Below are 14,662 nucleotides of genomic sequence, written 5' to 3' on the forward strand. Positions count from 1 at the left end.
GTCACGCCCTGGGCCCAAGGCAGATGCTCAACCACTGAGCCACCCGGGCTGCCCTGAAAGAGTTCCTTTTTAACCTTAAAACAAAACAAAACAAAACAAAACAAAAAAACACTTGTAATTCGTGAGGTTCACCCAGCAGGATCATCACGTTTTAACCGGAAAGTATTAATCTTAGCTTCCATAACCAACGTTCCCCTCCCACCCGCCAAAGTTGCGGATATCAAATACTCTGCCATCGCAGATTGCAATTCAGATCACAGGACCAAAAAAAAAAAAAAAAAAATGGGGAGGAAACGGGCAAATTCTGAAAAGCTTCGTGATTGCAAACGCGGGGGAGGGCCGCCACCTCCTGGTCAGGAAGTGGAAACGAGCTGGAAAAAAAAAAAAAAAAAAAAAACCCACCGGGAAGCTGCGGGCTGGAAGCACTAGCCGCGAATGTGCGGCGCGCGTGGACCCCGAGGCCCGCCCCTCCTGGTGGCTCTGTCCACTCCGCGGCCTCCGCGCAACGTGATTGACAGGCCAGCAGCCCGGTCCGTTACCTAAACTCGTCACTCCGGAAACAGTGACCGGATTCCTCCGGAAGTTCGCTGGGGGGGCGGGGAGGGGGAAGGTCCGCGCTCTCCCAGCATCCTTTGCTTTCCGGCTATGCTCAGTCCCGTCCGGCCAGTCCCGCCTTGCGCGCCCATTTCGAGCCCGAGTTTCCAGCTCGGCTCTGCGGGCTCGGGGAGCCCCGAGCAGGTTTTCCGGGGCGCGGTTCCGGCGCGGTGGCTATGGGGACGGGCATGGCGCAGCTCGAGGGCTACTACTTTTCGGCTGCCCTGAGCTGCACCTTTCTGGTGTCCTGTCTCCTCTTCTCCGCCTTCAGCCGGGCGCTGCGAGAGCCCTACATGGACGAGATCTTCCACCTGCCGCAGGCGCAGCGCTACTGTGAGGGCCACTTCTCCCTCTCGCAGGTGGGGCGCGCGACCTGTCCCCACCCAGCACTTCTTCCTTCCACCCTTGTCCTTTGGTCCCTCCGCTCTAGCCTTTCAGCTCGGAAAGACGAAGGGAAGTGGGCAATCCGTTCGTTCCCGTGCCTGCCCACCTAGGGAGCGAACAGGAGCGCACCTGTGCCCCAGGAGGTCCTGCTCCGGGAGATGGACTCCTGGGAAACGATCTGCTTTACCGCAGGGTACAACCCAGGTACCCAGTCGGTGTCCCTGTCCTCGGCAGGCGATGGGAGAGTGACCTCTCCCAGGCTTTCGTGCCCGGTCCCCAGACGAGAGGCATCGGGCCACCGCTTGGAAATGTCCGAAAGCATCGCTGGAGTGCCCTGGTCAAGGGCCTCAGGGTCTATTTCGGGGGAACGGGCGGGGGGGGGGGGGGTGGAGCTTAATAAATGGGAGGTGCTTAGAACAATGCCCACTAGAGCCGTACGGACTCAATAGTAATTATAATAATTGTTTTTAACTCAAATGATTTAAGTGATGTAAATTGTGAGAGGGAGATAGATGTAAGATGTTAGGAGGACATTCAGCCATCAAGGAGTGGCAAGTGACATTAACTCCGTCCTGGGCGTTTACAGGGACTTTTTCCTCTTAATTGGATAGACTGGGGCCCGGGGAAACGGCATCACGTTTGAATATATCATTGGCTACGTAAATGTAAGACATCAAAAAATAAAGCAGAGGTACTAGTATCACCTGTACTCTTCCGGGAAGGCGATGTCGAATCGTGGTGGGAAGTATAAAGTCTGTAGTTGAAGGCCTGATTTTATTAGGCCTTTGCGTGTTTACGAGGACCTGCGACCCAGGGAATTAATTTTGATTAATTTCTGGTTACTCATTTGCGAACGACTGTTCTAACGGGATGTCCCGTAGGACGTTTTGCGGGGTTAAGTACAGAGGATTCGGCGTGATTCTTGGCTCAGTAGAGGTTACCTATCATCATAGAACCTGTGATTTGATCTCTCTGACTGCTTCTTTCTCAAAATAAAATAATAAAATAAAATAAATAAAATAAAATAAAATAAAATAAAATAAAATAAAAATAATCTTCCTTTTCTCCAAAACCATCAGAGTTCCAGCCAATATTTCCCAACAGTCTAAAACTGGGACGTTTGGGGGAGTTTAATCTCCAAAATACAGGGTCTCGGAAGGGCAGGTGTTGGAACCGAAGACGGAGGATTGTTGTCTACTGGCTCCAGCTGCCTCTGCAACAAAACAGGTACAGAGGCGAAATGGACGCAGAACTTTTCTTTAGAGGAGACCTTTGATGTGCTGAGTACTTCTCCAACCACCGTGTAGCAGAATAACGCCCCCAAAATGTCTGGTTGTTGGTCGAGGTGTTTTCGAACTTGACCCCCTTGTGGGGCCTGTCTGTATTTCATCTTGCTCTTGCTTCATTGTTGGCCTTTCCTTTTTTTTAAGTGGGATCCCATGATTACGACGCTACCTGGCCTATATCTGCTGTCAGTTGGAGTGGTCAAACCCGCCAGCTGGATCTTTGGATGGTCTGAACACGTGGTCTGCTCCATCGGAATGCTCAGATTTGTCAATCTTCTCTTCAGTGTAGGCAACTTCTATTTACTGTATTTGCTTTTCCGCAAGGTACAACCCAGGCACAAGGTATGTTTCCAAAATAATGTATTGCAAGTTTATACATAGTCAGGTCCACAATTTTGACAGTTTGGTTTTATGAGATCTGGTGAAAAGTTTCATCAACACTTAGTGTGTGTATATATTTTTTTAAGATAAAAAAGCAAGCCCCACTTGACGGGATGAGCACTGGGTGTCATTCTATATGTTGGCAAATTGAACATCAATGAAAAATGAATTTATATAAAAAAAAGAAAAAAAGCAAGCCCCTCACCACCCCCCATTTTAGGAGGGGAATTTGTATTTAAATACTTGAATGACTTATTTATTTGTAAAAACCTAAAAGAAATATTTGAAAATCAGACGAGTTCAGTAAATGTTTATTGTGCTTATTACATGTGCCAAGTACTGAGACTACAGAAATAAATAAGGCCTTTTTTTTTTTTAACCAAACTTTTATTTTCATTAGGGAAGACAGAAATACCTATATTTAACCCAGGAATTTTGAGGTGGCTTGCCCAGCTATGAATTCTGTCCATTTACAAGTTGTGTTACTTTCAGCAGGTTACTCTTAGTGACTCCATATCTTCATCTGTTTTTTGTTTTTTTTTTAAGATTTTATTTATTTATTCATGATATACACACACAGAGAGAGAGAGAGAGAGAGACAGGCAGAGAGAGAAGCAGGCTCCATGCAGGGAGCCCGACATGGGACTCGATCCCAGGTCTCCAGGATCACACCCTGGGCTAAAGGCGGTGCTAAACCACTGAGCCACCCGGGCTGCCCCATATCTTCATCTGTTAAATGGAAATAATACAGATCTGTATCATAGGACTGTACAGGAGCTTAATAAATGGAAGGTGCTTAGAACAATGCCCACTAGAACAGTAAGGACTCAATAAATAGTAATTACAATAATTATTTTTAACTCAAATGATTTCAATAGTGTAATCATGAGAGGGAGATAGACGTAAGATGTTACGAGGACAGAGAAGGAGTAGAGGAGCACTTATTTTGCAGCCTGACAGGAAGATGTATAAGTGTCATTGGGTAAGACTTCGCAGAAAAGATGGTCCCTGACCTGAATCTTGATGAACAGACAGGTCTATAGGGTGGGAAATGAATCCTGATAGGAGAAAAATCATAAACAAAGGTAGAAAAGAGTTGAGCAACAAGATGCAGAGGGAATTTCTATTTGGGATCACAGGATTATAAAGTATAAGATGTGAGGCTGGACAAGTAGATAGAGGTGAAGTCATGAATGTCCTTATGTGTCATGGAAAGGATTTTGGACTTTATCTAGTCAGTGATGGACAGCCTTATAGTTTTTTTAAATTATTTTTATTTTATTTTTATTTTTTAAGATTATTTATTTATTCATGAGAGACACAGAGAGAGAGAGAGGCAGAGACACAGGCAGAGGGAGAAGCAGGCGCCACGCAGGGAGCTCGACATGGGACTTGATCCTGGGTCCCCAGGATCAGGCCCTGACTGAAGGCGGTGCTAAAACGTTGAGCCACCCGGGCTGCCCAGCCTTATAGTTTTAACCAAGAGAGTGGCATGGTTTGATTTGGTGATTTAGATTAAATGAAGGATAAAATTTCGGAAGGTAAGAATGCTTTCAAAATCTGAAATAGTGAGAAACGCCAAAATAAGATATTTAGCTTTAGACTGGGCCCACTGTTTTCAGGAAGAACCCAGTAAGTTCATCATGAAACAGTAAGATCATTGGGTATAGTATATATGGGTAGTATAAATGCTATATACATAGTTATATTTTCTCTAAAGTAGAGTTTTCAAGGGGTTGTCTTTAAAAGGAATTGATGATGGTTAAATAAATGCTGATTGGAGGCCCTAAGACTTAAGTTCAAGGAAGTGAAACCATGTGCCCTATGTGCCATTCATCAACATGTTCCTTACAGAATTGAGTTCAGTGTCTTTCACACGATAACTCCCTTAACTCTATTTGCTGAATAACTCAAAGTATTTCAGGACATAGAGGCTTTGACATAAACATGTATTGTCTTCATGGCTTCCAAACTGATAGATACAACTAAAAGGGACCAGAAAGTGTCCTTAAAATGTATATTGTATTTTTGCAAAGCTAGAAATAAGATTAATATTGGATAATTTTACTTAAGATTCAGACAGTTTTTGTTTTTTTAATAAATCTCTCTTAGCAGAAATGGCATATTTATTTTATCATGAAAATAATTTTACATGTGTTTTCTCTTCCCCTTAGGCTGCCTCAAGTGTCCAGAGAATCTTATCAACATTAACATTAGCAGTATTTCCCACACTCTATTTTTTTAACTTCCTTTATTATACAGAAGCAGGATCCATGTTTTTTACTCTTTTTGCCTATTTGATGTGTCTTTATGGAAATCATAAAACTTCAGCTTTGCTTGGATTTTGTGGCTTCATGTTTCGTCAAACTAATATCATCTGGGCTGTCTTCTGCGCAGGAAACGTCATTGCACAAAAACTAACTGAAGCCTGGAAAACTGAGCTACAAAAGAAAAAGGAAGAGAGGCTTCCCCCTATTAAAGGACCATTTTCAGAGTTCAGGAAAATTCTTCAGTTTCTTTTGGTTTATTCCATGTCCTTTAAGAACTTGAGTATGCTTTTCCTTTTGACTTGGCCCTACATCCTTCTAGTATTTCTATTTTGTGTTTTTGTAGTTGTTAATGGTGGGATTGTTATTGGCGATCGAAGTAGTCATGAAGCCTGTCTACATTTTCCTCAACTCTTCTACTTTTTCTCTTTTACTCTCTTTTTTTCCTTTCCTCACCTACTGTCTCCTAGCAAAATTCGGGCTTTTCTTTCCTTAGTTTGGAAACGTAGAATTCAGTTTTTTGTGATTACCTTGGTCTCTCTTTTTTTAGTTTGGAAATTTACTTATGCTCATAAATACTTGCTTGCAGATAATAGACATTATACATTCTATGTATGGAAAAGAGTTTTTCAGAGGTACGAAATTGTGAAATACTTGTTAGTTCCAGTATATATATTTGCTGGCTGGAGTATAGCTGACTCGCTGAAATCAAAGTCGATTTTCTGGAATTTAATGTTTTTTATTTGCTTGTTTACTGTTACAGTACCTCAGAAACTGCTAGAATTTCGTTACTTCATTTTACCTTATGTTATTTATAGGCTTAACATACCTCTGCCCCCTATATCTAGACTTGTTTGTGAACTGGGTTGCTATGCAGTTGTCAATTTCCTAACTTTTTATATCTTCTTGAACAAGACTTTTCAGTGGCCAAATAGTCAGGACATCCAGAGGTTTATGTGGTAACATCAGAGATATCTTGAATCCTAAAAATAGACTTCTTATTTAGACTATCTCCACAATGAACAACTGAACAGGTAAAAATTATGGACTTTCTTTTAGGCACGGTGGTGATCCACAGGTCACATCAGATTTTTTTGTGTTTTAAGCATCACATATATGTGTTATAAACATATATAATAAATCCAAGGAAGTGTTTAAGAACTGAGAAGAGTTTAAAACTTGCTCCATAAGCCTGAATAATGGAAAATGAAATTGTTTACAGTTATTTCATGATAGCCCTTTGATACTGCTGGCCATACAGAAAGCTGGGAAACATTTTACAGGTACAAGTTTAAGAAAACTGAGCTTTTTGGTACTGAAACTTATTTATTAATTGTCTTTAGAAAGCAGTAGCAGGCAAAGTATTTGAAAAAATTTGCAAATCATCAGGTAATATTCTTGATTGAAAAGTTACTTAACATTTCAGTAAATATAATTTTAATCATAAGACAAAATAGGCTCACTGATAGTAAATGTTAAAAATTAGAGGCTCATCTAGATTTATCTTGTAATTAAGTTGTTGATTTTTGTTAAAAGTCTAGAAATGATCAAGCCCGTTCACTAATTCTTTATTTTTATTTTATTTATTTAATTTTAATTTTTTTTTTTTTTTTTTTTTTAGAGAGAGCATGTGAGTGGAGGGGGAGGAGGGGGGAAGGCAGGGGAAAGGAAAAGAGAATTTTAAGCAGACTCCACCCCTAGCGCAGAGCTCAACATGGGGCTTAGTCTCACAACCCTGAGATGATGATCTGAACTGAAATCAAGAATTGGGTGCTTAACTGACCGAGCCACCCAGAGGTCCTACTAATTTTTTTTTAATATTATTTAAGTAATCTGTATACCTAAAGTAGGGCTCGAACTCATGACCCCAACATCAAAAAGTGGCACACTGTACTGACTGTGCCAGCCAGGTGCCCCCTTTTGATTAATTCTTGGTATGAAATGTATGATGGCCAAAGATAAATTGTGTCAATCATAGTACCTTTTAAAAGAGATTTTCTGTCTGAAATACATTACTGTTTTAGTTTTTTTATGGCTGCCGTAACAGATAACCACACACTTGGTAGCTTAAAAGAATGTCTCTCATAGCCCTTGAGGCTAGAAGTCTAAAAGTGTTGGCTAGGCTGGTTACTTATGGAGGCTTTGAGGGAGAATCTTAACTGCTGGTGGCTGTGTGCAGTCCTTGCTGTTCCTTGGTTTACAGTGCAGCACTCCAATCTCTGCCTCTGTCTTCACATGGTCTTCTTTCTCTTATAAGGACAATGTCATTGGGTTAGGGTTTAGACTAATCCAGGAGGGTCTCACATGGAGATCTTTAATTAAATCTACAAAGACCCTTTTACCAAATGAGGGCACATTTACAGGTTCTGGGTAGACATCTTTTTTGTGGGATACCTTTCACCCACTGAAGTTACCAAAGGATATTTTAGGATAAACCTCTTAAATTTTGTAGGAAATAATTTTTTTGCTGAGATATTTTAAATAAAAATATATCTTTACTGAAAGGTAAATTTACATAATACTACATAATTACAGAAGAAAAGGCAATTGGTATTGGATTCCATTATCCAAAATAGTTAGAATTGAAAGGAAGTTTAGAAATCATTTGATCTAGTTTTCTTTTGTAGATTAGGAAGCAACTGCTCAGATAGGGTTTTTTTATGTGTCTTTGGATTCTGTGTCTACTGTTTCGTGTATTCATTTTGTGTCATTCCATTGCAGAAAAGTATTATTTGGACATGTTTTAACTTTGACATGCAAAAACTTAGAACTGTGAATAAATGTATCTTTTAATCTCACTTTACATTTGTAAACTTAAAAATAACTGTGAAAAAATTACTTTGTCTTCAGTGTTGGATTGTGCTTTCTCTGGGTTTTAAATAGTGGATAGATTTGGAAAATATCCTGCATTTGCAAATATAAAATTGTGCAGGTGAAAATTATAGGTATAGTCTTGAGTAATAAGTACAGGACAGTCTTGTACTCTGTTCAGTAGTTAGAAAAGTAGGTTGACTCTCAAGTTGTAACTGATCGTTGACAGATATTTTTACTTTTTTTTTCTTTGGTAATTAGATAAGAAACAAAGAAATTATTATTTTGTAATGGAGCTCTGAGTTTCAGGAAGTCAAAATACATAACTTCTTGATCTGATATTATTAATACAAGGCGTTTGTGGTTAGGAATATTTCTGAGAAGCAAAAACTTCCTCTCTAATCCATTCTGGCAAACATGAGGAAACCATTCCACTCCACGGGGGAATCATTGTTCCAGTTCATTTGTAAGTGTTGAATTCTTGCTATTTTAAGAGTGTTTGGAGGAAATCCACACTCAGAGGGAAACAGGTTAATCTTCCATGTTTTCTATAAAGTATATAAAATACAACACAACATTTTAGAAAAGAATACTGTGAATTAAATGGTGCTGTGGAGCATAGCTTTTAGAAATATCCTAAGTTGCATTTGTGGTTTGAATATTTTTCAAGAATTAAGTACATACTTTTGACATGAGTCTTTAAAAAATTAAATGTAATTGAATCTCTTGATTAAAAGATGATTATTAAAAAGTATTGATAAGTTGGAGAGCTGTGGAGCCTAGTAATTATTGTTAAAGTCTTTTAAGTAGAATAATTTTTAAAAATATCATAAAAAGATTTAGTCCATAAATTTTTAAGCCTTGTAATAAACTTTTTGAACTTTTTCTACCTTATATGAAATTCCATTGATAAAGAGTATTTCCTTTATATGGCATTTGTAAGCTTGCAGTGTGCTATGCGTTTCCTCATGTATTATTTATGTTTTCTTTTAGTGGATACCAGAAATCTTTTTATGTATCTGACTGTGTTTTTAAATTATTTGGGAATACAATGTTCCTGAGCTTAAACATAGAATGTCATTTTGGTAAGAGAAATTATGTTAGCTGTCTGGCCTCTTCCTCCTCTTAAAGCTATTTCTGGAACATGCTTAGTCTTTCATGAGGTACATTAATATAAGTAGCTTAATGCAGTTTATTTATATTAGATAAATAGCTTAATGTCATGTATTTCTAGTTTGAATTTAACTGCCACTTGCTTGACATTTTCTTTTTCTTTGTAATTGTCTGAAGATAGGAGAGGAGAGGAAAAGGGATCCATCCTCATTTTTATTATGCCCCCAAAATAGTAGACAGTTATTTTTGGTAAACATTTAAGTGAAATGTGATATAAAAAAGAATTCATGTTAATTAGGCTGGAGAGCATTTATTATCTTTGAGGCAACTAGAATTTCCTTAAGTGAAACAAGAAAGAAATATAATGCAAATAAAATGAGAAAGCTTTTTTGAATGGAAATTTGAATATGACTTAGGAACCATGGGCTTGTAGAAAAAGCATTTAACATGAAAGTTAGGATTTCTGTATTTGTGGTGTTAGATTCAATAAAGCCACTTGGTGGTTTAATCTTTTCTCCTCACTTCAAATGAGAACAGTATTTGTCTTGACTGTAGTTATTTTAGCCTGACATGTGTCTAGCCTTATTTCAAAAATAATTCAGCCCCTGTTATATATCCATAAAGTTCGTAAATATATAGTAAATGTCAAATAAATGTATACTGAATGAAGTTTTTAGCACAGAATGAAGTGAGTCCTAGAAAAAACATACTATGTAACCATAAGCTAATTTTAGGAAATAAATCACATGCTTCATAATGAAAGCCATTCTAAACTTTTTTCTGCCTAAATTTTCGGACCTAGTTTTAATTTTTTGTATTTACCATAGTGTTTAAAACTTATACATGTATCTACTTGTAAATATGTTATTTGTTGTTATTATAATAGGATGTGATTTCAAAATTATTGCTGTTTATTTAAATAAGAACAATAAGTAACTTTCAACCATTAGAATATAAGCCGTAAAATGTCTGATGCTTATTAAACTTTTAAGGGGGAAGAGATTTAAAAAATCATGAATAATTTGTGTTACTTTAGTTAGGGTGCATCTAACTACTAGAGTATTTTTTTATGTATCTAAATGACGACAATAAGACAACTCCAATATATTAAAACTTGTATAGCTGAGAAAATTATAGTAAAAATGGATAGATGATATAATTCTTAACATTATCCATAATCTAACGCTGAATTCTGTAACATTTGGAAATTATTTCTAGGGTAAGAAGTGTTGCCAAAATGAAGAAATCCAGTAATGTATTTTGATTATTAGAAGTTGGGCATTTGATAAATTTAATGTTAATTTAATTTGAACCCAGTGCATCACCATCAGACAAAAAGAGATACGATATTTTTCTGAGGAGATAAATATTAAGTATTTTGTTTTTTTCACACTGACTGAAACTTGACAATGATACAGTTCAGTTGAACCACTGGGGTTGGGGGCACATAACAAAATAAGAGAGGGAAGAAAACTAATGGTAACTAATAATTGCTATCTTTTTTTGAGCACCTACAATGTTTAGGCATTATACTGGCTGATTTATAAACATTATCTCATTTGATCCTACTCATATTTTTATATGACTGCTGGAGAAACTAAAGTTAAGGCAGATCAGGCAAGTTGCCCAAAGTCTGCACTGTCACTTAAGAACATAGATTGGCCTGACTCCCAAGCCTGTGAGTTTTTAACTGATACTCTGCCTCACTGAGAAAGTTTTTCATTAAGAGAAGTAAAATGTGGAGAGAGAATTTGTATTCTGTCTTTACTTTGCATTAGCCGGAACATTCATGACATACTATTTTTTTGTATTGAATGAAGTCATTTTTTAAAATGCTAGCAGCTATTTAAAGGTGCACAAACAGTTGTAAGATAAATGGCTTTTAAACGAATATACAGGACGCTTAACTTGGAGAAGTAGAGATCCTACAACTTGATAAGCTCTGATAATTGAAGAGTAATTATTTGGAAAAAGGAGTGGACTATTGTTTATTCCCTAAAGTTTATATCAAAGGCCAACAGATTTCAACTGATTCAAAACATACATTCTTTACTTACTTAGTCTCTGGCTGGGAATGGATCCAGAAAAGAACAAGTTTCCCCACTCATTGGCAAGATTTCTGTTTATCAGGAATGCTTCAGAAGAGATTCAGATTAGTAGGTAGTGTAAAATGTTTTTTTTTAAGATGCTTCACAACCCAGTGATGTGAAATTCATTGTTTGTTACAACTAATATTTTTTGCATTAATTGAGAAGTCATGGTGAAGTATTTCTGGTGAATTGCATGCTGTCCTCAATATATTTTAAATTTCCGAACAAAAATTGTACTTTTAACTCTGCTACCTTGTTTAGAAGTAAATTTGAGATACACAACTTAGTAGGAGGTATTTTTAGCTATAGTGTTTAAGATTACTGCTAATATAGTTTAAATTTGTTTTCTATTTTTTTAAATCCCCTTTACATTAGTGAAGAGAATGTGCTTCTATTTGAAAAGGATTTTCCTCCTAAAGATAAATAGGGCAAGCACGATCTATAAAATGTTTTTAAATACAGTATCCACTAGGTGGTGATATTGTACTACATTTCTGAGTGTTCTGGTAATTAAACTTTCTTAATCTGAGTTAAAACCTTTTTTTATAGTTTTAAGTTTTGAACTACAAAGTAATTTATAGTCATCCATGTCTATTTATTATAATGTTATTCACAATATTTTCTAAATTATATGAAGCTAAGGTAAATATAAAAAGCAATCATTTTTGCGTTTTATAATTTTGTGTTTTATAATGTCTTAGGTGATTTAACCTAATATATCTTCCCATATGGCATTCTTTACTTCATAGGACATAGACAAGATCTTTTCCCACACTCAGTGAATGATGATGGTGACAAATTTGAAACCTCCTATATTGTTGTATTAGCCACAGATGTAAGTGCTTTACCCACGTTTTTTATGGATCATAACAACATTGTGGGATCAGTACTGTTTTTAATATATCTGCTCTACACATGAAGAAACTGAGTAAAGGGAGATTAAATATTTTTCCCAAGATTGCGAAATAACTGGCTGAGCTGGGATTCATATGTAGGCAGGCTGACTCCAGAATCCAGGTTAACTGCTGTCAATTGATGGGGGGGAGGGAGAAGAGCATGAAGTCTACCTTCAAATTCAAGTCTATCTTCAAATTCATAGCAAAGTTTAAAATTCGAAGTAAGCATGAGGAATGATTATACTCTCTGTTTTTATAAGTCAGGAATATGAGGCCCACACCAGTTTCGGCTATTCCAGAGCCAGGTAATCTTCCATCTGCCATGTTATCCTCCATTTCTGTTTTGGTGATGGTGTCTCGGAGTGAAATATGTACGTACTTATGAATTTAAGGGAGGGGAAAAAATACCCATCAGGATTGGAGTGTTAGCCATATTTACATTGAAGTAAAGACCTTTGTTTTAATTAGATGATTCCAGCTACCAAATGGAGGGGCATAGTTGTTTGAAAATTGTTACTTAGTTTCTCTAAAGAGACTCCCATTTGGAAGCAAATTGTCAAACATGATATACTTTGGAATTTTTTTAAAATTTTGACTGGAAAAGCTTAATCCTTTTTTGAAAAAAACCTACAAATGTTGTAGATGCTTTTAAGTTTTATATTTTATTAGATAACTGTTCTGTAAAATGGAGAAGCTTATTTTACTTCTAAAATTGTGGGTTTATGTCACTGATTTTAAAGTACATCTATTTATAAGAATAAAAGACTTGTTTTCCTTTTTAAGAAGTTTGTTCAGATATCATGGTTTCATTTTGCTTGTAAATAAATTCATGTTTTGTAATAATTTACTGTGTCTATTTAACATATTTTCTAATCTAAACTGGATACCAGTGGCTCATTCATTCTATGCTACTAGCCATTTTTCTTTGTTTACCACCCACCAAATCTTACAATTTTATTAGTCTTGAAATAATGGAACTGAACAGAATTTGTAAGCATCTGAATGAATGCCCATCACTATTGCGGATAAGTATATAATCTTCCTTTTATTCTCATAGTAATGGAAGACAGTGAAACTACTGGATGATCACCTTGAACTTGTAGAGGTTTGGTTTTCATTGTTAGTGTAGGTCTTTAGAAAGCCCGGAATGCTTTTCCAAAACCTTTACCTTGGCAGGACTCAAATACCACATTTTGGTGAGGAGAAGAGATCCCTGCTCTGTTAGATGTCCAGTTCTGACTTTCACTGGGCTTCTTGGAGTTTCCCCCGCTTATATGTCAGCCAGCAACTTATACATGGGTTTGGTGGTTCCTCTTTTATGTCCTTCCTTTCCAGGATTTCTCTTCATTTTTAGCCACCTTAAACACCGTGCTCTCACACCTCAAGCCAGTGATGTTGCAGCTTTCTGGGCTCGGAAAAAAGTCATATAAACATGGTTCTCACCCAGTGGACTCTTCCAATTGTCAAATCCTATCCAATCCAATTCCTGCCTGCTTTTGTTTGCTCCTCAGTGCTTTTAAATATATATATATATATATATATATATATATATATATATATATATATATATATACTAAATCATAAAATTTATAATTAAGTCCAACAACTATTCGAAGATCCCTTATGTAAGAATGGTATCAAAAACAAAAGTGACTAACCTATTCCAGACAAGAGTAGCTCACCTCTTAATTGGGGGCTACCTATTGCAAAGCATAATATCACTAAGGTGGAATTTAAAGCGAGGGAGTTTACTTGGAAATAGAAATTACATTTGACTGAAATATTTCATGGGAAAAATTACATCTGAGACTGTATTTGGTGAGAATGGGTAAAGACTGAACATTCCACGCAGAATAAAGGGGTGTGAACAGAAACTGCTCAGCACAATTATCCCACTTGAGCACTAGGTGATGGCAACAGTGACATTAATGGAGCGCTTGATATGCGCTAGGTACTAGTCTAAGTCTTAAATATGGACTAATTTATTTAAGCCTCATAATAACTGAAGCTGATGCTATTCCCATTCTATTGATGAGGAAATTGAAGTAGAGGGATTGATACATTGCAAACCTAGGAAGTATGGCTCCAAGAGCGCCTGCCCTTTTACACAGGCTGCTATACTAAATCTCTAAATGTGTATAATCTGACAGCCTGTGCTTCAAAGAAGTTGAGAGAGAGGAGGGGCAAGAGGGCGGAAGAGTAGGGTCCCCAAATCACCTGTCCCCACCAAACTACCTAGAAAACCTTCAAATTATCCTGAAAATCTATGAATTCGGCCTGAGAATTAAAGAGAGACCAGCTGGAATACTACAGTGAGAAGAGTTCGCGCTTCTATCAAGGTAGGAAGACGGGGAAAAAGAAATAAAGAAACAAAGGCCTCCGAGGGGGAGGGGCCCCGCGAGGAGCCGGGCTGAGGCCGGGGCGAGTGTCCCCAGGACAGGAGAGCCCCGTCCCGGAGGAGCAGGAGCTGCACCGACCTTCCCGGGCGGAAAGGGGCTCCAGGGAGGTGGAGCAGGACCCAGGAGGGCGGGGATGCCCTCGGGCTCCCGGGGACACTAACAGGCACCTGCGCCCCGGGAGAGTGCGCCGAGCTCCCTAAGGGCTGCAGCGCGCACGGCGGGGCCCGGAGCAGCTCGGGGGGGCTCGGGCGGCGGCTCCGCGGAGGGGGCTGCGGGGCGGGAGCAGCTCGGGGGGCTCGGGGGCGGCTCCACGGAGGGGGCTGCGGGGCGGGAGCGCGAATCCACCAGCGCAGGCTCCGGAGCACAGGGCGCCGGGACACAGCCCAGGATCCGGCCTCCCCCGGGACAGGCAGAGGCCGGGAGGGCCCAGGACAGCGAGGA

General features: G+C 38.4%; 1 protein-coding gene across 1 annotated transcript; it reads left to right on the forward strand.

Moving 5' to 3' along the window:
* The first annotated feature begins 613 nt into the window (after positions 1 to 613).
* On the forward strand, positions 614 to 6,546 carry LOC477647 (ALG10 alpha-1,2-glucosyltransferase). The gene is made up of 3 exons (XM_038576159.1): positions 614 to 953; positions 2,409 to 2,606; positions 4,820 to 6,546. The coding sequence occupies exons 1-3, from the start codon at positions 771 to 773 to the stop codon at positions 5,873 to 5,875; spliced, it is 1,437 nt and encodes a 478-aa protein (XP_038432087.1). The 5' UTR covers positions 614 to 770; the 3' UTR covers positions 5,876 to 6,546.
* The last annotated feature ends 8,116 nt before the right edge of the window (positions 6,547 to 14,662 follow it).

Source organism: Canis lupus, chromosome 27 (assembly GCF_011100685.1).
Source record: "Canis lupus familiaris isolate Mischka breed German Shepherd chromosome 27, alternate assembly UU_Cfam_GSD_1.0, whole genome shotgun sequence".
In the NCBI taxonomy this organism is placed as follows: domain Eukaryota; kingdom Metazoa; phylum Chordata; class Mammalia; order Carnivora; family Canidae; genus Canis; species Canis lupus.

Bases quoted from the DNA above. Each gene is read 5' to 3' on its own strand.
- LOC477647 (XM_038576159.1), top strand. From the start codon at position 771: ATGGGGACGGGCATGGCGCAGCTCGAGGGCTACTACTTTTCGGCTGCC. The intron at 954-2,408 runs GTGGGGCGCGCG...CTTTTTTTTAAG, and splicing joins GCCACTTCTCCCTCTCGCAG to TGGGATCCCATGATTACGAC. The intron at 2,607-4,819 runs GTATGTTTCCAA...TCTTCCCCTTAG, and splicing joins AGGTACAACCCAGGCACAAG to GCTGCCTCAAGTGTCCAGAG.